This window comes from Diadema antillarum, unplaced genomic scaffold (genome assembly GCF_040938485.1).
Source record: "Diadema antillarum isolate AM-2024a unplaced genomic scaffold, OU_Dant_1.0 seq00000862_RagTag, whole genome shotgun sequence".
Lineage (NCBI taxonomy): Eukaryota > Metazoa > Echinodermata > Echinoidea > Diadematoida > Diadematidae > Diadema > Diadema antillarum.
In genome coordinates, this window is record NW_027271732.1 from 364,028 (window position 1) to 390,919 (window position 26,892).

General features: G+C 38.3%; 1 protein-coding gene across 2 annotated transcripts in view; it reads left to right on the forward strand.

Moving 5' to 3' along the window:
* The window catches only part of LOC139740599 (uncharacterized), a 70,169-nt gene that overhangs the window by 10,442 nt on the left and 32,835 nt on the right, over nt 1-26,892 (forward strand). For both annotated transcript variants that reach the window (XM_071651188.1, XM_071651187.1), the window contains exons 5-8: nt 102-176; nt 1,292-1,445; nt 2,606-2,698; nt 7,194-7,393. In XM_071651188.1, coding sequence (XP_071507289.1) covers nt 102-176; nt 1,292-1,445; nt 2,606-2,698; nt 7,194-7,393 — 522 coding nt within the window. The remainder of the gene's footprint in view (nt 1-101; nt 177-1,291; nt 1,446-2,605; nt 2,699-7,193; nt 7,394-26,892) is intronic.

Below are 26,892 nucleotides of genomic sequence, written 5' to 3' on the forward strand. Positions count from 1 at the left end.
CCCTTTTAGATTTAATGATTTTGTATATGAATTATTTTTGCAGTGATATTTTATGTGTAAGTAATATGTTTATAAATGCATTTTCATTTTTCATTTTCCAGTTTGACAAACTCTGCCTGGACATTGCAAGGGAGCACAACAATTCTGTCATCATTAACTTATTATCAAATACTGTGGTGAGTTCATATAGGTATACCTTGATGAATGCTAGAGCAGAGAGCAGTGAGTGTAAACTCTTACAACAATCCTAGATAAATCTGTTTATTATATGACATGCAAATATATACTCTTGTTATGTCATTGAAAGATAAATGTCGACGTGCATCACAAAACCAACAAAAAGTTGTGTGCCCTGATTTTATGTGAGGACTCAAAATTGGTGAAACAGGTCAACATAGTCACTCTTACCTGGTCACAAATTGAAGCCTTCTTTTGTGCATGTATCTGTGCCATACACGCAGCTGGTTCCATGATGACTCTGTCACAAACTTTTTCGTTTTTGTTAAACTGTTAAACATTACGGGCCCTGTGGAATGTTGCAACCATGCACTTTCTGACTCTCCTGTTAAACAAAATGCATGAAGATTTTTGTTCATAAGAAGGAGCATCATTCTATAACATATTGTCTTGTTTGATCTGTTCACTTCGTTGTTATGGTGTGACTGGTAACAAAATCTTTAATCAAACACTTCCTTGTATATGTTACTGTGTAGATTGGCAACAGTTTATAGTATTGAACATTTCATGATTTTTATTTGGATATTTAAAAGAAAGATATTTGAAACATTTTTGTGTATGCCACAACAATTCAGTTTTGGACTGCAAGTGTGGATCTGTGTGAATAAATATCTTTCCTACTACTACCCAAAACAAGATGCATAAACTGATACATGAACAGATGCATGAACAGAACTGAACTGAACTGAGCATATCTACATTGACTTAATATGTAAATGGGCTTTTCTTATGAAATAGAAATGAAATAACGGGACAGCTTAAAGAGTGGAATATACATTGTAGATCATATCATATCAAGTCTAAATGAGCAGATTATAAATACATTAAATATTAATCATCAACATCGATAAATGCAAAGTAAAGCACATCCCTTCACGTTTCAAAGTCAACATTGTCTCCTCTACCTTATTTCGAGAATCCTATGTTTTATATCACTGTTTACAACCATATATAGTTTTATAGTTTTATATATGTTGTATAGTTTTTAATATCTCAGTGACATACACTGTAATTGATAACAGCAATTTCTTCTCTTTGTTGAAATATGATTCAGCATTTGAAGAATGGAGGAACTTCGTCACTGGCATCAGCATCGAGTACTGTCACCATATCAACTACTGCGTCGCCTTCGGTAGCAAACACCATCAAAACAACTACCACGGCCATCACTCCAAAGGCCAAGATCACAAGTTCTGGCAAGATTAGTGGTAAGAAGTGCACATCTCCCGACATTAGAAGCTTTAGATCTGTGACTCTAATGTTTATGATGTACCTCCTCCTGGGTTGGACAATGGAAACAGCTGTCTTGTGCATGTGCACAACAGCATTTCTTGTCTAACAGCCATGTTGTAGGATTAGCGTTGCAGATCCAAAGCTCGCTATTGTGTGAAAACATGCAAGTTATGGTCAGTGTAGGCTAAGATGTTAAAGCTAGTTCACAGTTCCACTTTGCGCATGAGCAGAAAAAGGGTCTTTAGTACCAACAGGCATATTGGTTTTTAAATTCATTTGGATTAGCATCTGTGATGTAATGATTATTCATGTAATCCTTTAAAAAAAATGCTGCTTGCTAGCACATCCACCTGACAGCAAATGTGGTATTTGACAACATCAATAGAAAGAGATTATTAATACATTTAATGCAAATTAATGAAATGGATGCTTTCCCAAGTGTTAATTGATGGAGCATTCTGATCATCTGGTCTACGCAAGTTCATTCTTTGTTTGAACAGGATTGATGTAACCTATAAATTGTTATGTAAAGCTTATGCATTATGTTGCTCTGAAAACAAATGAAGTGCCCCTAACTGACTGAGAAAAAAGAAAGGTCGTTCGTACCAATAATGTGCCAATGAGCTAACTCTAAAATGGTTTATTTCATTGTTGTAGTTTCTTAATCAGTAGTTTAGCGGTGCTTGACAGATGATGGCATCAACAGAATCTTGGTTTAGAAGATTTGTTTCGTCTATCTAAGTAATCTGAAGAAAAATAGCAGAAAAAATATGATAAAATACATGGCATGTATTTAGATGCTCATTTGGCCACATAAATGATGATGATAAGGGTATTATAAATCAATGCAAGTCAGCATGCATTTACATTGCATAGGTCTTGTAAACAAAGAAAAGTACATTTGGAAGACTCATGAGATTTTCTATAGATAATGAGTTTTCATTGTCTGTCATTTGTTGATATTCGAAAAAAGAGCAGTTTTTGTTTTCGAGACTTTGTAGTTCTGTACCTCTGCATTAAATCACAATCATGTTAATGTATTTGTGTATACTGTGTAAGATGGTGGAAGTGTGACACTGTAAATGCCAGCATGATATTTTTTTCATATCATTTGTTGTCTCCTCCCTTTCTTTAGTTGATCTAGGCCTGAAGGGAAACACAAGTTCAACATCAGTACTAGCAACACTAGCGGCATTAGCTGAAGCATCAGCGCCACTCAAATCAGCAGGTAGTGACAAAAGAAAAATGACATTGAGAGTGCTTTAATGTAGAGTCCAGTGAGTCAGTCCACTTGGGCCAAACCTTCTCTCTGTCTCAAATTCAAGAGGAAAAAAAAAATCCTTCACATCTAAGCAGCATTTGAATCAGTGTGACAAAGTGCTTCTCATGAGCTGGTTTTTTATAATAAAGAGCAAAAACTCATTTACAATAGACCTGGGCCCCGTTTCATAAAACTTGTTATCAGTGACAAGTTGTCAAAGTTAATATAAGCTACTGAAATCCTTGCATCTGATTGGCTAAGAGCAAATTTGTCACAGAAATGTGGCAGTTGTCACTGATAACAAGTTTTATGAAGCGGGACACAGAAATGAGGCAGATTGGGCGCCTCATTAAAGATGTATCATGCTCCATATTGGATAGTAGGAACTTCATCCTTTTTCTTTCAATTTGCACAAGCATAATACGTATGCTGTTGTGGCATGCATGTGCTCACACCAGCCTTCCTTGTCTGTTGTTTAAAGGGATGCAGCCTAGCAACTGTATAATTCTGAAAGTTTCCAGTCCAAGTTGCTACTGATCTCCCTTGCCTCCCTTTGAAAATGCACAAAAAGTTGCAAATTAGGATTCTATGTAATGGACCAAAATTTGTCATCTGGACTAAAATCCTCTTTTCTCCCTTTTCTATGAAGCTCCACCTCCTAAGTCTCTGCTATTTCAGTCACTTTTAGAATGGGTTAGGATGGCCCAATATTAATAAGTTATATATCATTTTGAAACATAGAAGCTTATACTTTTGTAAACTACATATGTAGAAAAGTGGAATTTCATTATATGGCCTTCTTTTTCGGTTTTGAGCTGGGCGGTGAACAGGTCACATATAGAGATACAAGCTTAAGATCTTTTGCAACCCTGTCCAAGGAAATATTGCTCATAAACACAGTAACATGCAAGTAAGAATAGTACTGTTATATTGCAGTATAGCATAATGTATCCTTTTCATTTTGTATCCTCATTTTTATATGAGAACATTTAGCTACAGACTTGAGCTAAGGATTATCATGCCACAGATGCTACTTGCAGGAAAAGTTGGATGGACAAAAAGAACTCTGAAGCACAGAAAGAAAAGAAAGAATTATGAAGGAAGGGGACAGTAGTTAGTGAAAGAATAAAGGAAAAGAAATAAGAGAAGACAGAGGAGGAAGAAGGAGGAGGAGAGCTAAAAGTTTGAAGAGAGGGAAAGGATGTGTGATTAAAATGAATAGAACAAGGGACTTCTCATGAACAGTATAAATGTGTTATGCATGAAGTCAGACAAAGGTCTGTTTTAGATTACACATAGCCGAGACCAATACCAAAAAAGCAATCAATCAGAAAGGTACAAACATAGGAGAGATAGAACTAGACTGTTTTTCAAGTCAGTTAATCAGGAATGTCATTCAGGGATTTTTGTTTTCATGCTCAAACCATTCGATACTTAGGAGCAGTTTTAGATTTAGCACTGTGTGTTTCGTTGCTACTTCTGAGTCACATTTGTGTGCCCAAAGCTGGCCATATTTCTGGACAGATTTTATTCAAGTTCAGTATGGAGGTGTATCATTTAAAAATCTAGTTGCCAATAACTGTTGGTGTTAGCATCCTCGCTTGTTCCATCTTCATGCACAAAAAATTGATTTCTGAGGGTGTGTATGTTTGTGCCCTAATAGTCACATTTCTTGAAGGATTTTGTTGAAGTTTTGTACAGAAGTTTATCATAGTCAAATCTGTACCCCTATAATATTTGGTAATGCTGCCCTCAATGTTTCACCTTTACAGTGTCAGTGGCAGCCACCATTTCTTGAGTGTGCTCTACCATGCACATATCTCGATCGATTTTCTTCAAAAGTGTCATGGAGTTGCATCATGGTGACATTTAGCCTATGGCTGCATTTCTTGACAGATTTGATTGAAATTTGATATGAAGGTGTATTAGAAATCTAGCTGCATGTAACCTTTGGTGGTTATTACCCCTCTTGTTCCTTCATTATGCAAAATGGTTGAATTTGTAGGGTCTTATTGTCTGCACTCTACTTGGCCACATTTCTCAAAGTACTGATTCCCTTCAAGTTGTGTACAGTGTACAGAGTGTGTCATCAAATTGACTTGTACTTGCTTTGCTTGTACTGCCTCCAATGTTCAGCCTTTTATTGGGTTCAAGGCTGCCACCATCTTATATTTCTTGTGTATGCTCTACTCTCCAAACTTTTTTGATTGATTTTTAAAAATTCATATTTACCTGCACCGCAGTGTAATTTAGACCGCTATTGTTTCTGGTAATGCTGCCCCCAGTTTTCCACCTTATATGAGGTCAAAGACGATGTCCTCAAAAGCTGTTATTTTGCATTCAAATATTTCCATGAATGAGGAGGTCACAGATTTTTTTGCTATTTTAGGGCGATATTTTTGTGTGTTGGTAAGTTTGCGGCCCAACAGTGATTCTCAAAATTCTTGAGAATTAAGCCCTCATGAAAATAACTGCTTTTACAGTATTTTGATGGGTGTCTTGTGTCCGCCATACAGGTGATGTATTGTAATGGATATTGTTGAAATTTCGTACTCAGGTGTATGATGGTCAAATCTAGACACCTGTTGTATTTGGTAGTGCTGCCCTCAGTGTCCCATCTTTTATAGGGTCAAAGGTCATATTTAGCTTGCTTACTGTACTGGCCACACTCTTTGTGACTGTTTTTTCCCCCTTTTTTAGCTCACCTGAGCCGTTAAGTGAGCTAATGCGATCGCTCTTTGTCCGGCGTGCGTTGTCCGTCGTGCGTAAACTTTTTACCTTTTCATCTTCTTCTTGAGAACCACTTAACTGATTTTCACCAAACTTGGCAGGTAGCATCCCTAGGGGGATAGGATCTCAATTTGTTCAAGTGAGCACCATACCCCACCTGGGGGCCCTCAGAGGGGCCCAAACCCCCCAAAATTAAGGAATCTTAAAAAATCTTCTTCTCTAGAACCAGAAGTGATAGAGCTAAATTAATACTATGAATTAGTACATTGATGACTGTAGTTTCATGTTTGTTCATGGCGGAATCAGGGGTGCCGCCCTTGGGACCCAGGGGAGGGGTCCTAATGGGGCCCAAATTGTACATTTTCATCTTTTCTTGAAAATGCCATTATGAATTTTCACCAAAGTTGGCAGGTAGCATCCCTAGGGGGGAAAGAATCTCATTCTTATCAAATGGGCACCATGCCTCACGTGGGGTGCTCCAGGGGGCCTAAATTTGGACCGAAATTGTAAATTTTCATCTTTTTCTTGAAACCCCTATCGCAAATTTTCACAAAACTTGGCAGGTAGCATCCCTAGGGGGATAGAATCTCAATTCCATCAAATGGGCACCATGCCCGACCTGGGGGGGGGGGGGGGGGGGGGGGGCCCAGGGGGTCTAAATTTGGACCGAAATTGTAAATTTTCATCTTTTTCTTGAAAACCCTACCGCAAATTTTTCACCAAACTTGGCAGGTAGCATCCCTAGGGGGATAGAATCTCAATTCCATCAAATGGGCACCATGCCCCACCTGGGGCCCCCAGGGGTCCACTCCCCCCCCCCCCCTTGTAAGGAATCTTTACAGATTTTCTCTGGAACCAGAAGTGATTGAGCTAAGTTGATACAATGAGTCAGTATATTGATGACTGTTGTTTCAAGTTTGTTCATGGGAAAATCAAGGGTGCCCTAACCCCCCCCCTTCGGACCCAAGGAAGCGGGATGGGATGGGGGGGGGGGGGGGAGGGTCCAAAATGCGGGCCTAGATTTTTCATCTTCTTGCCTAAAACAACATAATGAATTTTCACCAAACTTGGCAATAAAGTAGCATGCCCATGGGGATAAAGATTTCAAAGTGTTTGAATGGCCACCATGCTTTCCTTGGGGGCCAATGAATATTCAATAATATTTTCTCTAGTTCTAATCAAAAGTGATAGGGCTTCAGTTTGTTTGTTTTTTTCCCCAAGCTGCATAATCCAACATTCTATAAAGCACAGTGTACTTGGTAAGTATTTTTTACCAGTGTGATGTATTATGTAAATGGACACCATGCCCCCACTCTCAAATCTACCTCCACCATAAGTTTCCAATGTTCTCAGGTAAGAGTCTGCAAGAATGCATGGAAGGTGAACTTGCGATACTCAGGTGAGTGCGTGACCCCCGGGTCTCTTGTTTTAGCAAAGCTGTTAAAAAGACTGAACTCATATATTTCTTCACTGATATTGGTGAAAACTATGGGATTGATGCCCAAAACAGTCCAATGCACAAACAAGAACCAAGACAAGTGGCATGCCATTATGAAAATTTACCACAAGTTTCTAATAGAATGACATATTGTATCTTCTGGTAAGAGTGAGGGGCTCAGAACTTCCGAAGTATTTGGTTGTAAGGATAGAAGTAGCTAGCATTTGTTCTGAGCACCAGTGATCTGATTTGAATGCAACCTTTTAATACCATTTGGTTTATGAACTCACCCAGGGTCTACAAGTGGAGCGTTGTCATGGTTACAGGATGCTTCCATCTCCATCCAGCCAAACCAGACATACACCCTGACAGAGGCAGGGAGGATAGCCCTGAATCTCACCAAGCCCAAGGAGAAGCCTAAACCAAGAAAACCCAGGAAGCCCTCTGTGACTTCTCATGCTACAACCATTGCTGGAGATGTCACATTAGAACAGGTAAAATATATGTGTGATGCGACGACACTGAATCTTTACTAAGAATTTGAAAATTGTACCTTTTTTACTCTTAACGTGGTTGGAAATAATGAAGAAACATTGCCTAGGTCTTTTCTTTTTTAATCATCAAATTATTGTAAAAGAGGTCAAATACATTTTATTACAAGTGAAGAATATGATGAATCAGGCTCCATTGGTAGACTGAAAAAGAAAAAAAATGACAGTTATCAGATTGTGTTGTGTTTGTGTGAATGTTTATGTGCATTCGTTCGTGTATGTGGGGCAATGCATTAAGCACTTTCACCTACTCAGATTCCATGACACAAGAAATGTAAGTTTTGTACAGACATGATTTCTATATTGACCTTTTCCCATCAGTCCGTATGCTCTCGTTTCCTGTAACCTTGAATGATAACTGGTATATGTGTGTGTAGGTGTTAAAGGGCAAGTCATTTAGGCCGATATTGCATGACAATATCAAAATACTGTGTCAATATTGCTTGTATACCTTTTATTGAGAAGATCTGTGCTCTTCGTTAAACTTCTTTAAAATTTCATAGGTCGCTCATATATTAGGTAGTCTGTCCTTCCCCTTGAAAAAGTAGGGACCAGTCCCATGCCTTGTCAGGTGACCTGTCATGTAGCAAGGGGAGTGAACTGCGATTATCTCGCCGTAAACTGTGTACTTTACGGTGCAAGGAATTTTTGTTTTCGTTTGGATATGAGTGTATATCTCAAAATAGAGAAGAGGTGTGTTGTTGGGTGCAGCAAAGGCACCAAAGATAGTGCCGGTCTGCCCACCTTTCCAAAAGGTGATGCCACTCGAAAAATTTTGATTTTGAGGAATTAGCTGATGCAAACTCACTGGGATGGCCCTTCTGCTTACAGCATTGTTGCAAGTGTTATTTCCTTTTCTAATATATGGCACAATGTTCCTGGTTTTTACTGTTTGCTGACTATTACCAGTCACCTTGGGTGAATCATGAGGGGTCGGCATCATTTGCTTGTTTTCTTGTGAGGGTGGGTAAGGAGACCACTTCACCAGGTTGGCACCCTGCTCTTTGCGATGAATGAATGAAGTGGGATTTTTCTATGAGTGTGAGTTTTGGGTAACTTACACACGGGACCTCCATTTAATGTCCTATCTGAGGGACAGAGTGTTTTGCCTCTTACTAGAGGGGACAGAATGCTTACACACAACATTGCTCAGTGAAACTCGGGGATCAAACCCGGTATCCTTGGATCTTCAGACAGATGCACTACCAACTGAGCCATATCACCACCCCTGCCTCCAAAGTAGCTGGATTACAGGCACATGCCACAACACTGCAAGTGCTACTGAATGTACGTGACTAGGTTATCAGATATAATGTATGCACTTTGTTATGATCAGGGTCACACATACACGTTTTTGTGGTGTTTATGCAGCTAGCTAGCTACAGTCAAAGGATCTGATGTGACTGTATCAAGACTTCGTTGTAGCGTTGCAATTGATTCTAGTCATTTGCAAGTTCCCTAATCAATCATAACTTTGCTTTTGATTTTAAATCCATCTTGCCCTTTTAACAAAAACCAAGATGGTGATAATGGAGTGAAAAACATGGTAGGAAAATAAGTTGTCAAGAAGGTATGAGAAATGAGGTTACTTTTGCCTCTTTGTGGAATGGTTTGTGGTGTACATTGATTATATCTGTACAGTGATATCCAGTGTCTCAATTTTCTGTGTATAGATACAGTCCAGTCACAAACGTATGGCTGCATCAGGCCACCTCAGACCATGTATTCGACTACACACATGCGGCAGGATTCTGAAGACACCACGTGTGTGGCTGTTATACACATCGATATTTGAGAGTTTAATCATCAGCATCTGTGCCCTTTCGCTTTCACAGACTTTCCACTTTCAAGGTTTATTGTAAACTGAATAATCCAACCTTGATCTGCTTTCTGTAATAATTGGAGTGAACTATCTAGTTGATAATTACCAATATTGTTATTTCCGAATCTCGCCGGCTTGTTGTCAACCTGTCCCTGAGCTTCTTCATGGCCTACTTGTTGGGGGTGTGGGCGGGGGGACCAGCATTGGGTTCATACAGGTACGGTAGTGTTCCACAACAGTGTACATGAACTTGCTTATCGCTAGATAAGTTGCTAGCATAAGATTTAGACTGTGGACCAGTCCTCCAGTGGAATTTGTCATCATCATTCATGCATGCACACAGTGGCAATGTATGGTCAGCAGTGAAGACTGTCCACACTTCTGTTGTCTTTTTTTCATACAGAAAATATTTAGTTTTTCCAAAACGTAGACCTGGGGGGCATTTCATGCAGGAACTTGTCGGATAAAATGTCCGGCAAGTCAATTATATCTGACAAGTTCAGAGAAATCAGCCAATCAGACTAAAGAATTTCTCAAAACTTGTCGGATATAATTGACTTGTCAGATATTTTATCCGACAAGTTCCTTCATGAAACACCCCCCTGATCCACAAGAGGAACTATCATTGGTAAATTGTTAGAAGAAATGCCAGATTCGTAATTTGACCTCTACTATTAAAATGTCAACACAACATATTCAAGTTGACTGTTTGCATTAAAAGATCCCTTTTTAACTAACCAGATAATGTTGCCATGAGATCAAACACTTTCGTCACAAAACCTTTAGTATTGTAAACAAAGTGTCCAATCTCATCTTCCAATTTCCCATCAGCTTATCATAAAATTCAGTAAAACCTTATGTGAGGCACATGATGTAACAGAGCTCTCAGTATGCAGATTTGGGGTTTGACGTTGTGATCTTTTGTCGCACTTTTGTTGTGTTCTTTGATCAAGGACCAATTATTGTGTTTCAAATCATTTTTATTTACTCAAAGACTATTCTAAATTGACTTAAATTTTACACAAGTCCAATGTAGAACAGTGAAAGTGAAAAAAAAAAGCTGACTGCATTTGAAAATATACATCATAATTATGTTATAAAAGATCAGTAGTTGAATATATTCTTGAAGAAATGACATGCCTTGAAATCATCAGTAAGTCAAATCAAATATGATGAGACAAATTATGTTGGTCATTAGTAAGGTTGTAATTGAAGGGGGATCAGTAAATTCATTTTTGGAATTCCATCAGCAAATTCATTTTTGGAATTTTGTTGTCCACACCTTTGTTCTTCAGTTGTTATTTGTTTGTTCTTTTGTATATCTCATCATATCACCAATATATGTCACACATAAACTTCATATTTGCAGCATTTTTATGAGATAACCAAAATACTATGTTTAACTCATTTCATGGGCTAATGTAGCAGAATCCCCCCTTCTTGAGATGGAAAATTTGTCACTCCACATCCCTTATCAATTTATTATTTTTCCTCAAACTTACTCTTGAGAAAGCTATAAGAGGCTACTTTAAAAAGTTTTAGAAATCATGAGACTTTCATTCCTCTTCGTTCCATCTCTTGTATCTTCCAGTAAGCCAGATTACCAATGTATTCTACAGATTTGTATGCACTGAAATCTACAGATAGGTTGTTGTCTGAAGACGTAGTAACAAGTTATTCTACCTATTTGTATGTACACATTAGATGCTGCTCTGTTGGGCATTTCGCAAAAAAACATCCTTTCTTTATAAAGATCAAAATTTGATGATAGTAAACCAGTCTGTATAGTCCAGTAAAAATAGGGTTTCACCCACCACTAATTGCAACAGTAGGAATTCCACTGCAGTGCAACTTGTTATGGGCTCCGAAACACCATACTAAAAGTCCTAAGAAATCTAGTGGGGCGAAGTGGCTAAATTTGCATAATATGCAAATTAGCTCCCATAATTATAAAAATACAGTGTTTCCATGAAAACTAGGCTTCTAGGTTTCAGATTGGAATACCGAAAGTGTTGAAACCTATGTTTACAATGTCAGTTAGTGCGATGCAGACATTTCCATGTACATTATCTGGGCCTCATTTGCATAATAGTGCAAATTAGCTCCCATAATGATGAAAATACAGTGTTTCCATGAAAACTATACTTCTAGGTTTCAGATTGAAAAACCGCAAGTGTTGGAACCTATGTTTACAATGTCAGTTAGTGCGATGCAAACATTTCCATGTACATTATCTGGGCCTCATATGCATAATATGCAAATTAGCTCCCATAATGATAAAAATACAGTGTTTCCATGAAAACTATACTTCTAGGTTTCAGATTGAAAAACCGCAAGTGTTGGAACCTATGTTTACAATGTCATTTAGTGCGATGCAAACATTTCCATGTACATTATCTGGGCCTCATTTGCATAATATGCAAATTAGCTCCCATAATGATAAAAATACAGTGTTTCCAAGAAAACTATACTTCTAGGTTTCAGATTGGAACACCGAAAGTGTTGAAAGCTATGTTTACAATGTCAGTTAGTGCGATGCAAACATTTCCATGTACACAATCTGGGCCTCATTTGCATAATATGCAAATTAGCTCCCATAATGATAAAAATACAGTTTTTCCATGAAAACCATGCTTCTAGGTTTCAGATTGGAAAACCGCAGGAGTTGAAACCTATGTCTGCAATGTCAGTTAGTGCGTTGCAAACATTTCCATGTACATTATCTGGGCCTCATTTGCATAAAATGCAAATTAGCTCCCATAATGATAAAAATACAGTGTTTCCAGGAAAACTATGCTTCTAGGTTTCAGATTGGAACACCGAAAGTGTTGAAACCTATGTTTGCAATGTCAGTTAGAGCGATGCAAACATTTCCATGTACATAATCTGGGCCTCATTTGCATAATATGCAAAGGGTATCGAGCCAACAGAAAATTCAAATGCATCAAAGTGCCCGATATGAGCATATCAAGAGTGTTCAAATATGATATTTCAGTTTCTCTTCACCAAAAACAAACTTTACAGCATTAGTAACCTAGCATGAATTATATTTATATGCAAATTAGAGTTTGTTATCAGACAGATAATGATAGCTTATCCATTAATTACATAGAATCAAAATACGAAATTAAACAAGTGTCAACATCTATAACTTATCCAATTTTGTAATGAATGAACTCTATTTGGAGGGTGGTTTATTCGAATCTTGATGATTCAGCTCTTGCATCCTTGAGGGTTTTGAGATATTGAATATGGCACAGTCAAACAAAACCCTGTGGGTAGTGTCCAAAGTTATCCCTGTCGATCATATTATCCCCACGACCATTTACAAAACATGCATCAACCAACGCGATTTCCGTTGTTCTAGCGTACAGGATTTTGTTTTTAAAGTCCTTTGGCCGTCTAGCAAAGATTCTTTTATTTCCATGAAATTTAATTGGCATTGACAGCGGAGACATTTTTCTACAATGTGTATATCTTTAAAAAGTGGTGCACAGTCAAAGCGACTCGCAGGGAGGTACCCGAATTTATCCCTATGCCCTCACAGCCCGGTACAAAACATAATTATACGCACGTGAATACAGCTGTTTGAAGCGAAATCCCCCCGCCCTCTATAACGTTCTTTTCGTTTCCTTTCAATTAAAATTCAGTGGAAGTTATAGAAAGAATTATTGTTCTACAATATCTATAAGGTAAAAATGGTTCACATACAAAGGCAACCACGTGGAGGGTGCCCAAAATTACCCCACCCAAAGGCAGTTTAAGACATGCAATAATCATGTACCAATGCAAATACGTAATTATGTTCTATGGGTACATGCCTTTAAACAGTCCTTCTGGTCCTCTAGCAAAGAAACTTTTATTTAATGAAATTCATTGGGGTTAACAGAAGATATATTGCTCTGCAGTTTTGACTTACACTGACAAAAGTGGTGATCATTTGAAGGGAGCCTACTATATGGGAAGTGCCCACATTAATTGCCTCTATACATGACCCTTATAACGCAAATACCAACGCAATTACAGTCGTTCCAAAAGTGCATGTCTCAAAAAAAGGTAGTTCCTTGAGTCTTATGACTATCACTTGAGTTTTATGACTATGTATAATTATCATAAGGTGCTACAATCATTGTACGTATTCTTTTCATCGTACATAGTTTTACGCACCTCATTTTCTGTTGCAAAAAAAAAAGTGATGTCTATTATGTTCTTGTCGAAAAATGAAATTAAAATGGAATTGAATTGTATTGAATTGAATCCTGCCATATCAAGACAATTTTTTTTTTCTATAAAAATTGCCGGGGTAAAGATAAAATAACAACATTGATCTTAGTCTGGGTGCCAAAGGCTGAACCTTGTTTTACCGTCCACCCAATGTTTTTTGATGGTTTTACCCTATTTCGGGGGTGCTGAATCCGAATCTGGATGATGCAACTATTGCATCCTTGAGGGTTTTGAGATATTCAAGATGGCCGCCAAAATGGCCGCCAAAACCGGAAATTCCCATATATTTCCTTCTAAATGGTGAGAAATTGAAAACAATTGATGATTTTACCCTATTTCAAGGGTGCTGAATCCAAATCTGTATAGTGCAACTCTTGCATCGTTGAGGATTTTGAGATATTCAAGATGGCCGCCAAAATGGCCGCCAAGACCGGAAATTCTCATGTAATTCCTTCTAAATGGTGAGAAATTGAAAACAAATGATGGTTTTACCCTATTTCGAGTGTGCTGAATCCAAATCTGGATGATGCAACTCTTGCATCCTTGAGGATTTTGAGATATTTAAGATGGCCGCCAAAATGGCCGCCAAGACCGGAAATTCCCATGTATTTCCTTCTAAATGGTGAGAAATTGAAAACAATTGATGGTTTTACCCTATTTCGAGGGTGCTGAATCCAAATCTGGATGGTACAACTCTCCTTGAGGATTTTGGGATATTCAAGATGGCCGCCAAAATGGCCGCCAAGACCGGAAATTCCCTTGTATTTCCTTCTTAATGGTGAGTAATTTGAAAAAAAAGATAGTTCTACGCTATTTCAACGGTGCTAAATCCGAATCTGGATGATGCAACTCTTGCATCGTTAAGGGTTCTGAGATATTCAAGATGGCCACCAAAATGGCCGCCAAAACCGAAAATTCTCATGTATTTCCTTCTAAATGGTGAGAAATTGAAAACTATTGCTGGTTTTACCCTAGTTCGAGGGTGCTGGCTCAGAATCTTGATAAAACTCTTGTATTCTGAAGGGTTTTGAGATAATAAAGATGGCCACCAAAATGACCACCAGAAAGGGAAACTCACAATGAGACCCCCTTTTTCCTTCTAAATGGTGTAAAGTTGAAAACAATTGATGGTCTTACCCTATTTTGAGTTTGCTGAATTTGAAGCTGCAGGATACAGCTCTTGCATCCTTAATTATTTTGAGCCCCTGATGTTAAAGATGGTGTAATGGTGTAAAATTGAAAACAATTGGTGGTTTTACCCTATTTTGAGGGTGCTGAATCCGAACCTGGTTAATGCAACTCTTGTGTTTTGGAGGGTTTTGAGAATTCCAAGATGACCGCCAAAATAACTGTTAATATTGGAATTTTTTAGACCCTATTCAGCACCCTCGACATTTTGTTGTTGCAATTTTTGCATTCTTTAGGGTTTTGAGATGTCCAAGATGACCGCCAAAATAATTAGCAGAAATTGAAATCCTAATATTAATATTTTTTTTTTCTAAATGGTGAAAATTTGAAAATAAATTGATGGTCTTACCCCATTTCGAGGGTGCTGAAGGTTTTGAGATATTTACAATGTCCTGTATAAACGGAAATTCCATAATATTTTCCCATAAATTGTGAAATATTACGCCATAACTTGAAGCGAGGGATTAAACCCAAGGTGAAAAGCAATAATCCGTATTCTTGAATTCTACTCGGTTGAGCAAATTTGTCAAATCAGCCAACAACTAATGGCATCCAAAATGATTGTCACAATGGTATTGTAATACTGAGATATTCCGATATGTCTCAAACGGAACTTTAACACGTAATGAAAAAAAACAAAAACTTTATGCACAATTGATATAAAGTAATGCCTGTGGTAGCCAATAAGGGCTCCACAGACTGATGTGAAGCTAATCTTTTTTGGCTATAAGAGTAATATCATATTATGGCCTGCTGGCATTTGGTGTTGAAATTTGTCTTGTATTATTATGAGTCTCGCTGCGTACTCTTATGAAACTTGTGGCATAATCTGATTACGTCACTAAAAATGGTTGCATCCATGACCACTACAGTAGATATCAATGTATCAGGGCAATTTCAAAAGCACTCTGCGTGATTATGATATTCGTAAGTACTGGACTATCAACTATTACCTTACATGTTGTCGTTTGTTTGTTTGTTGTTGTTGTTGTTGTTGTTTTTTACCGCGCGTTCACTGTGATTTTTCCATCCCCTCGTGTGTGTATGTGATATTGTCTCTTGGGCGACAAGACCCTGTATCTGAAATTTTGGTGAAAATGATTTTTTTTTAATAAACAGTCAGATAATCAGTTAATGATGTCCTGTCCAAACCTTAGCTGTCTTACCCCAAAAATGAAGCTACCATGGCATGTCAAAGGAAAGGTTCTCTCATTTGTTATAGTGCTTTGGCTGCCATGTTTGTTTGCTTTTAGTTTTAATTTTTGTTTTTCTCTCCTGAACATGTGACATTTTGTAGATGCGAGATTTCTCGCCCCATATATATATATATATATATATATATATATATATATATATATACAGTACATATATATACAGTACATAAATTATATATATATATATAATATTACATCATATTGAAGAAAAATATGAAGCATAACTATAAAAATGTCCAACTCGTGTCTACAACAATGTCATCAAGACCACCAATATAAACCAATATAAACCAATGTGAGTGTTCATGGATGAAACGATTAGAACTGTTCATAGATTAAGACAGGTAATGTTGGGAATCTCAGTAAACTTCTCTACATCACTATCACAATATGATCGAGATGGGCACGTCTTGTCCACTGATTGTTAGTGTTCAAAACATATCCATGATATGTAGATGAAAGTGTAATCTTTCAAAATATTCAACCGCATCTGTAGTCTTGCAGGATTCATTGCTGGCACACAGCTGTATCGTTCCAACTCCAAGACATCCGGTAGAGCTGGTTTCACTGTAAAGCAAGTTCAAACTGGGATAAAAGAACTACAATATGCGTTCGTGTATCAGCAGAGTATAGTTGGGTTTAGATTTTGCCATTGAGGAAAACCTGAAATAGGGTAAAACCAACAATTGTTATCAATTTTTCATGGCGAGCATTTTGGCGGCTATCTTGAATATCTCCAAACTCTCAATGATGCAATGGTTGCATCGTCCAGATTCGCATTCAGCACAGTGATCGAAATAGGGTAGAATCATCAAAAAAATTGTTCTCAATTTCGAACTATTAAAATTGAAATACGTGGAAATTTCCGATTTTGGCGGCCATTTTGGAATAGGATAAAACCATCAATTGTTCTCAATTTTGAACCATTGAGAATGAAATACGTGGGAATTTCCGATTTTGGCGGCCGTTTTGGCGGCCATCTTGAATATCTCAAAATCTTCAAGGATGCAGGAGTTGCATCATCCAGATTCGGATTCAGCACCCTCCAAACAGGGTGAACCATCAATTGTTTTCAATTTCTCACCACTTAGAAGGAAATACATAGGAATTTCCGGTTTGGGCGGCCATTTTGGTGGCCATCTTGAATATCTCAAAACCCTCAAGGATCAAGAGTTGCATCATCCAGATTCAGATTCCGCACCCTCCAAACAGGGTAAAACCATCAATTGTTTTCAATTTCTCATCATTTAGAAGGAAATTCATCAGAATTTCTAGTTTTAATCGGCGGCCATTTTGGCGGCCATCTTGGCGGCAATCTTGGCGGCCATCTTGAATATCTCGAAACCCTCAAGGATGCAAGAGTTGCATCATCCAGAATCGAATTCAGCACCCTTGAAATAGGGTAAATGAATCAATAGCTTTCACTTACTCACCATTTAGAAGGAAATACATGGGAATTTCCGGATTGGGCGGTCAGTTTGGCGGCCATCTTGAATATCTCAAAACCCTCAAGGATGCAAGAGTTGCATCATCCAGATTCGGATTCAGCACCCTCAAAACAGGGTAAAATCATCAATTGTTTTCAATTTCTCATCAATTGGAAGGAAATACATCAGAATTTCTAGTTTTAATTGGCGGCCATTTCGGCGGTCATTTTGGCGGCCATCTCGAATATCTCAAAATCTTCAAGGATGCAAGAGTTGCATCATCCAGAATCGAATTCAGCACCCTTGAAATATGGTAGATGAATCAATAACTTTCACTTACTCACCTTTTAGAAGGAAATACGTGGGAATTTCCGGTCTTGGCGGCCATTTTGGCGGCCATCTTGAATATCTCAAAATCCTCAAGAATGCAAGAGTTGCATCATTTAGATTTGGATTCAGCACCCTCGAAATAAGGTAAGACCATCAATTGTTTTCAATTTCTCACCTTTTAGAAGGAAATACATGGGAATTTCCGGTTTCGGCGGCCATTTTGGCGGCCGTCTTGAATATCTCAAAATCCTCAAGGATGCAAGAGTTGCATCATCCAGATTCGGATTCAGCACCCCCGAAATAGGGTAAAACCATCAAAAAACATTGGGTGGACGGTGAAACAAGGTTAGGCCCAAAATGTGGCTTTGGCACCCAGACTAGTGTATCTGCAATATCTATACAGTCCAAAGGGTTCACTTGCAGAGACCACCTTGTGGGAGGTGCTCAAAGTAACCCCATGCATCCTAAAGGCAATGAAAAACATGCAGTATATACAACCACGAAAATGTTCCATTGGTACATGCCTCTGAAAAGTTCTTCCGCCTGTCTAGCACATACGCTTTTATTTTCGTAAAATGCAATTAAGGTAATATAGGAGACGTTGCTTTACAAGATCTATTTTGTCAAAAAGGTGGACATTCAAAGGCAAGCCCTTGGGAAGTGCCCAGATCACCCCTACCCTGACCATCGTGGTCCCAAAACAGGTCAACAAAACATGCACTATATGCCAAAGCAAACTCAGTTGTACATGCATGTAGAAAGTTGTTTTGCCGGGTGGTAAATAAAGACGCTTTACTTTTCATGATTTTTAAATGGTAGAGACACTGCTTTACAATATTCATTTAGTCAAAGGGGCGCACATTCAAAGGCAACTGAGTGGGATGTGTTCAAAGTCATCCAACCTCCAGGGCAATATAGGAAACATGCACTACCATATAGCACGAATATGTTCCAATTTTCCATGCCTTCACATAGTCGTTACAGTTGTACAGCAATTGCCCTTTTGTTTCAAGAAATGCAATATAATTACAAGAAGAAACTAGAGAGGGGCCGTCAAAGGCGGCAGACCCACGCCTGAAGTACAAAGTCGGGGTAAACATAATGTGCATTCGGTCATCTACCAGAATTCGGTCACTTAATTGCCAGTGTGCTTTATCACCAGCCAGTGAGTTCTACCAAAGATCGTACACTGAGGTGTACGATCTTTGGTTCTACAGTCACATCACACGCAAAGTCACATCATTTCACATACGGTAACACTCATTCACAATAGGAAAGTCCTTTAGTCTCCTCCAAAAATCCATCGAATATCCCAAATTCCACCGTCAAAAGTGCAGAATCGGAACTTTTCCAAGCGCACGCGAATTAAGTCCAGTTTTAAGAGCATTGTCTACGCGACGAGTCGCCGAAAAAGCGCTAAAAATCGAGAAATACGCCGTTTTCTTGCGGGATATTTTGATTATAGCAAGCCGAGAGTGTGATGATATCAAAGGTCGTATGAGTGTACGATCTTTGATGGTATCCACAAAAGCGCAAAAGAAAAACAAAATTTACGTACCCCCCAGGCAATTTCCCCTATGATTAGTGTCTACGGGAATTATTCAATGCAAGGGTTGAATGCAATGTCTACTGCACCAGCATTCGGTCACTAACGAGCGCCGCAACGTCCCCGATGCAATTTTGCACCAACAGTGTAGAGCGCGATGCATTGTCAGCGGCCTTGCACACGCATTGACATTGAGCGCGCATATCGTGCAGTGTGACTGCGACCGAGCAAATGCTCCTCCAACGAAAAAAACAATCAATGTTAATTTTGAAAAACCATCAAAATACGGGCCAGTTTGTGACGACGGAGAACGAACTTTCATAAATCTAGAAGGACATAGTCCCTCAAACAGGCCTAAACGTAAATTTCGGAATTCTTACGAACATTTGAGCAGCGAAGTCGGATCGTTTGGGAGTTTATGTGTTCGTATGGTAGCAGAAAATCGCAAAGTGAGAAACGGGAAATTTTCGGAGTGGTCAATATATCATGGGGTCAAAACTTCAAGGTCACACAGAATTTGCAAGGGTCAACCGATTATCACCAAAATCTAATCGATTCTTTCCTGCCATTATCCAAACATCCCCTGAACATTTCGTGCAAATCCGTTTACCCGTTCTCTTGTTATCTTGTACACAAACAAACAAACAAGCAAACAAACAAACAAACAAACAAACAAACAAACAAACAAACAAACAAACAAACAAACATACGGAACCCTTTACATAACCCCCTGCCGATTTTCATCGGCGTGGGTAAAAATGCTCTACATTAACTACATTGTCAAAAGGGTGAACATTCAAAAGCATTCCCTTGGTAAGTGTCCAAAATTACACCTCCGCTCAAGCCCCATAATTACAACACACGGATACTATGAACGCAAATACCCACGTTCTTTCGTGCATGGTTCTAGAAGTAGTTCGGCAATACAGCTACACACTTTTATATCAGTGAATGTCGTGGAAATGATAGAAGAAGCATTGCTTCACAATATCTATTCAGTGAGAGGATGCACATTAATGCCAATCCTGTGGGATGTGCCCCAAAGTACACCACCCTGATGGCAATATAGAAAACATCGAATATCATTAACGCGAATATACTATATGTTCCGAACGTACATGTTTTCAAACTTCAATCGTGCCGTACATCAATGGCACTTTTTTTCTAAAAAATACACTGTAGTTAATAGAGGAGACATTGCTCTACAATATCCATATTGTCAAAAGGGTGAACATTAAAAGAGAATCCCTTGGGAATGGTCCAGAGTTACACCTACGCTCACGCCCCTGAAGACAAAACACACATATTAGCAACGCAAACACCGTTGTTCTAGCGTGGATGGTTTTAAATACAGCAAATACACTTTTTATCAATGAAAAGTCATGGAAATGATAGAAGAGGCTTAACTTTACAAGATCTATACAGTGAACAGGATGCACATTAAATGGCAACCCTGTGGGATGTGCCAAAAAATATTTCACCCTCACAGCAATATAGAAAACATATAATGACATATAACGCAAATATATATATGTTCCAAACGTACATGTTTTCAAAATTCCATCATGCCGTATAGCAAAGTCACTTTTGTTTCAAAGAAAAACAACTAATTAACAGAGGAGACATTGCTCTACAATAACTATATTGTCAAAAAGGTGTACATTCAAATGTAATCTCTGGGAGTTGTCTAAATTTACACCTACACTCACGCCCTTTATTACAAAATACGGATATTAGCAACGCAAATACCATTGTTCTGGCGTGAATGGTTGTAACAGTAGTCCCGGCAATACAGCAAAAACAGTTTTCATCAATGACAAGTAATTGAAATGATAGAAGAGACTTAACTTTACAAGATCTATACAGTGAAGAGGGTGCGCATTAAACAGCAACCCTGTGGGATGTGCCAAAAAATACTCCACCCTTACGGCAATATAGAAAACATATAATATCATATAACGCGAATATATGTCCCAAATGTACATGTTTTCGAAATTCCATCGTGCCGTATAGCAAAGGCACTTTTGTATCCAAAAAATGCAACTAATTAATAGAGGAAACATTGCTCTACAATAACTACATTGTCAAAAAGGTGAACATTCAAATGTAATCTCTGGGAGGTGTCTAAATTTACACCTACACTCACGCCCTTTATTACAAAATACGGATATTAGCAACGCAAATACAGTTGTTCTAGCGTGAATGATTTTAAAAGTAGGTCCGGCAATACAGCAAATAAACTCTTATATAAATGAAAAGTCATGAAAATGATAGAAGAAGATTTGCTTTACAAGATCTACACAATGAAGAGGGTACTTATTGAATTGCGACCCTGTGGCGTGTGCCCCAAAAATGCCCTTTATCCTCTTGGCAATATAGAAAACATATAATATCATATAATGCGAATATATATGTTCCAAACGTACATGCTGTCAAAATTTGATCATGCCTTATAGCAAGGGTACTTTAGTTTCTAAGAAATGCAATGTTATCTATACAGGAGACATTGCTTTACGATAAAAAAGGGGTGCACATTTAAAGCGGCCCCTTTGGAGGCGCCCAAAGTTATCCCCTCAACCCCGCGTCCCTGTATGCAAAACGTGCATTATGCCAACGTGAGTACTGTTGTTATGAATGTACTCTTACAGTTACCGCTAATTTGCATTTTATGTAAATTACTTTTGTATAACCAATTCGAAAAGGCATCCATCGTGTTCATTGACCTACAAAATGTAAGTTTATACATTTAAATCTTTAAAATTGGATAACGGGAGGCTGAGATCTGTCAGTTTTCTCTCATTACATGTGCTAATTTGCATATTATGCAAATTTCACTATTTTGCCCCACTGGATTTTTGGGGACTTTTAGTATGGTGTTCAGGAGGCCTCAACGACTTGCATTGCAGTGAAATTCCTACTGTTGCAATTAGTGGTGGGTTACCCCCTAAAAAGCGCTAGATTGACTGGACTAGTAGGATCTGTGGGTAATCACATGTTAAAGGTGTTTGTAAATTGTACAAGATTCAGACAAGATATTCCCTTTATGATTCCAATATTGATGTTGTGATTAATAATGATGATATTTATGAAATTATATTTTTCTCGGCCTCATTGACATTGAAAATGTACTTAGTTTACCTTGTCCTTGTCTGAAGGGATCATTTTTAACCTCATTGTGGAAAAGTACCTTAGGCAGCTGTTTTCTTTCAATAAAAGCTATTAATGTGCTTGTATAATAATGATAATAATACATACATACAATTTCTATAGTGCCATTCTCCACTCTGATTAAATACAGTATTATATCATTCTTATACATGAAATTGCCTAAGATGTGTCTAACCGCTTTGAACAATGTGTCAAGATTGACATTTTAAAAGGCTTACCTGATGCTCCCCTGTGATGGCAGTCATTGCAGTAAATTGCATTACTATAGTCACCTCGGATTTACATTTACGATGCATACAATGCCCCCCTTCCGCTGACCATTGGAAGTTCATATGAGCCCCCAAATTAAATAATACCATCATTTCGATGAGTTCTGATGAAATCTGAACCAACAAGCTCTAAGAGACTTGAACCAAGGCTCACTAAAGAGGATACCAATGCCAGAATAGCCCTAGGACCCAGACTCAGCTTAACCTGTCAAATGACTGTTTGTCATCATTGGACATCATTATCTATCATGTAAAGTCGAATACATGCCTATGTTATAATTCCTGATTTGTTCTGTGTTATGTTTTGCTGGAATAAAAAAGAATGAAATAAATGAATTGAATTGAATTCAACAGACTGTCATAGAAAGTCAGCTGGACATGCCTGATAGCCACACAACATAAATCTGACGCATATCGGACAGACTCAATACTTCATAAACTGACTTGACACGTCTTCTACACTGACTCGACTTGCGACCAGAAATTGCAACCGATGGGGAACTAAGCTCTGAGCTGTGTTCCTTCATGGAATCACAACCAATATGGCCCAAATTCATGAAGGTAGTTTTAACTTTAATAGACCATAGTACAAATTTAGACCATGGTCTGAAATAAGCGTGAAATAGGCGTACCTTTGACATGCGCGTATCAAGGCGCATTTGTTACTGGACATCTGTTGGCATACGCAATCTGTCAATCATATTTACGCAGACAAAATTTACATAAGCCTTGGTTTAGATTTAAACCACCTTCATGAATTTGGGCCCATGTGTTTGATGCTGACCTGATAGTCAATCACCATATATTTCCCCACCCTGCCTCCCTGCTGCATATATGGCCATGGTCTAGTTTGTGTCATACTGGCTGTCAGGATATCTCACTCAGCCATTCACTAGTAGTCAGAATCTCAGCTATGCTCTGCAACCAAGGGTTCCACCTTGACTGTCAAGGTTATTTGTAAGGATTTGGATTATTCTATTTTGAAATCTACAAAACCACTCTTCTATTGCATTTGAAGCTATGGGAAGAAATTTATACTTTTTTTTTTTTCTGGGGGGGGGGGGGGGGGGGGGGGGGAAGGGAGGGACTCATTCAACACAAGCCTGGAGAGATTTAAGCACATGAGTTTGAAAATGTCATATTTCCATTGTTACTCCATGGGGTTGGATTAAGGCCATACAGATAGGATAGAGAATTGAACCCTATCTCTTCATAAGAACTCTGTGCATAATTACAACACACACAAAAAGTATCCCAAACAACAGTAATTTGGCAATGATGCTTGATACTGAAATCAGTGACATTGTTTTTGGTGTTCCCAGTAATGTCCATTACTTCAGAATTTTTGATGAGCAATGCCACCTTTAATTACTGTAACTGCATCTGCATTTTTTTTTCCACCAACCATCATCTAATGGAGGTGTATCGTAAATGTGCAAAGTGAAACATCAAACATGAAATTCTGGAGAAACTGTTGCTACTTTTTATATGGTATCCCACCTCCAGCCCTCATGTATTATGGATTACAGGGATATGACAACCAGTGGCGGATCAAGAGGGGGGCGCAACCGGCGCACCCCCCCTGTATTTTTCATTAAAAATAAAAGAAATGAAAAGAAAAGAAAAAAAAAGAAATGAAACCCGGAAGTGGCACCAGAAATATTAGTCACCCCCCCCCCCCTTTACAGAATTCCTGGATCCGCCCCTGACAACCATCAGAAATTATCCACAAAACTAAACAAAAGCAATATTTCTAGGGGGAAATGAATACATTTGACAAAATGCAATGTATGATAAGAAACAAATCTTTAGGCTTCAGAGACTCAAAGGAGACTTCTAAAAACCTTGCATAATGGTTGTTACTATGGACATGAGGCGCAACAACATAAACTACTATTGGAATGCATTGATTGTTTTAGGAATTGTTCAAAATTTCATAGGTTATCAAGAACCAAGAAATATCTAAAGTGTTGGGTTTATTTTCCATGGGATAATTCATATTTCAAAACTACTGTATGTCACACTTCAATTCACCAGTCCTGTAAAGTTTACATGCACATCCACATATGCATGTGTATATGCATACATACTGTATATTCTTTTCTTTGTTTTTTGCAGTACCCACACCAAAACTTGAGGTGCAGGTACTACATTTGCAAATGCAGTTTTGTTCGAGTGAATTCTCTTGTGTGTATGCAGGGAGGTCACCTCCCTGCTGTATGTTATATGACTCATTCATTGAGAGTGTTTGCCACTGATGCACTTTTTCCCCTTTGCTCTCTGTCTGTTGTGTGGGAGTCAAGAATGAAAGTTTCTCTGCAGAGAGGGAGAACAAATTCAGGCCAGACTGAGGATCAGTCTCTCCCAGCATGCAACTCTCACTCTGTCCTCCAAATTTGGTAACCTTGTTTGTGCTCCCACAGTGGAGTCAATCAATTCATTTTATTGCTCTGAGTCACCACTTACTTAACACTAGATGGGATCTCTTTGCAAGCTACAGGTGTAAAAGTAGTGTCTGTCTGTGGATTTGCCCCATGATTTACAATATGTACTTTGTAGCTTCCTGTGGAATGACCTAGACTTGAATGGATTTTGTGAGTCATCCTGAAACACAAATTTAGGACTCCACAGGCGTATCATGTCCTGTAAACATCCAACATTAACTGTGTCTAGACTTCCGTTCTTCCTGCCAGTGCTACATGTCGATTGCTGATTGAAGTGGCCCTGCTGTGTTCTGTTTGTGGTTTGGAAATTAACTTGAGTTTATGCAAGGAAAATGTAGCTTTGGTTTCCTGTCCCTAACAAGACTCATCACTTTATATGTCACTTCTAGCATTGTCACATATGATTCATTAATTCTTCTCTACTCCACTGAGATTTTCAAAAGCAAGGACTTGGTATATTGTCAGGATTTAATTTTGTCTATGGTGAATACAATGTGTATGTGAAAGACTAAGACAACTCCAGTTGTTGGGGAAATACATGTATGTGCATATAGTGTATGTGACTATGCATCACAAAACCAATAAAAAGTCATATCTTATGTGAGGAATCAAAATAGGTAAAAAGGGTCAACCTGTTCAATTTTTAGTTTTGTAGATTTTTGAAGAGCAATTACTCTTTTTAATTATATAGTTTGGGATCATAGATGGAATTGGGATATTGCCATTTTTGCCAGTTTTTCAAGGTTTTCTTTAATCTTATTTTTTACTGTCTGTGTGATTGAGTTTGTCTTACAGATCAATTTTCAGTTCCCATAATACACTCTTTATTTTTGACTGCAATAACTTTTGAAAGGATGATGCTATTGCATTGAAAATTGGTATTAGTCATGAATAGAATGATTTTAATGAGTGTAAAAATTGCTGCAGAGTGAAATATCCTTTTTTTTGTTGTTGTTGCATTCACTGCACAGAGCACCATCGGGTGATATTAAATGCTTGAAGAGACCTTGAACTTCAAGGCCTCTCTTCTCATTAAACATTTTTCAGAGGGAATACTTGCTTTCCATTATCTGGATAGGATTAGGAGAGTCCATTAGCATCAGTGGCGTAACTACAGGGGGGCATGGGGGGGCACGTGCCCTCCAATCCGTTGGTAAAAAAAAAAATGGTAACTCAAGGGTTAGTGAACTGCTTTTGAAAACGACATGAAAGGCTGATCAAGAAATAAGATATTTTTCTAAGATTTCTTTTAACCATAATTAAAGAGGTATATAGTGTGAAACATTAAAAAGCCCAGAGACGACAAAAGATTGTGATTCAGCGTGATTCCTGGTTGGCATTCTGAATATAAGCAGGATGTGCGCAGTGTACTCAGAACATCCGAACGGCAAAAAGAGTCACAGCAATGTTGCGCAATGTGATGTAGAATGTACACCTTTGTACCATACGCTCGTTATATCAAAGCTAGATCATTGATTTTGCAGTGTTGCCTTACATACTACTCTATATTAAAATGCCTTGCATTGCCAATTATAAGACGTGACCTGGGGTATTTCCTAACTTTTCCATAGTATAAAACACACACACACACAAACACAAACAATTAGGGGATGCTCTAAAGTGCAGATTTTGGACATCCTTCCCCCGCTTGGTCACTTCGATACCCCCTCGCTAGTCATACCTGCCCCAATCATGAACATAAACTGATACCCTTGACTACTAGTGGCGGATCAAGGGGGGCGCACCGGGCGTCCCCCCCCCCCCCCTTACTTTCCAAATCGAAAAATATAGCTACAAACGGCAGTTTTTG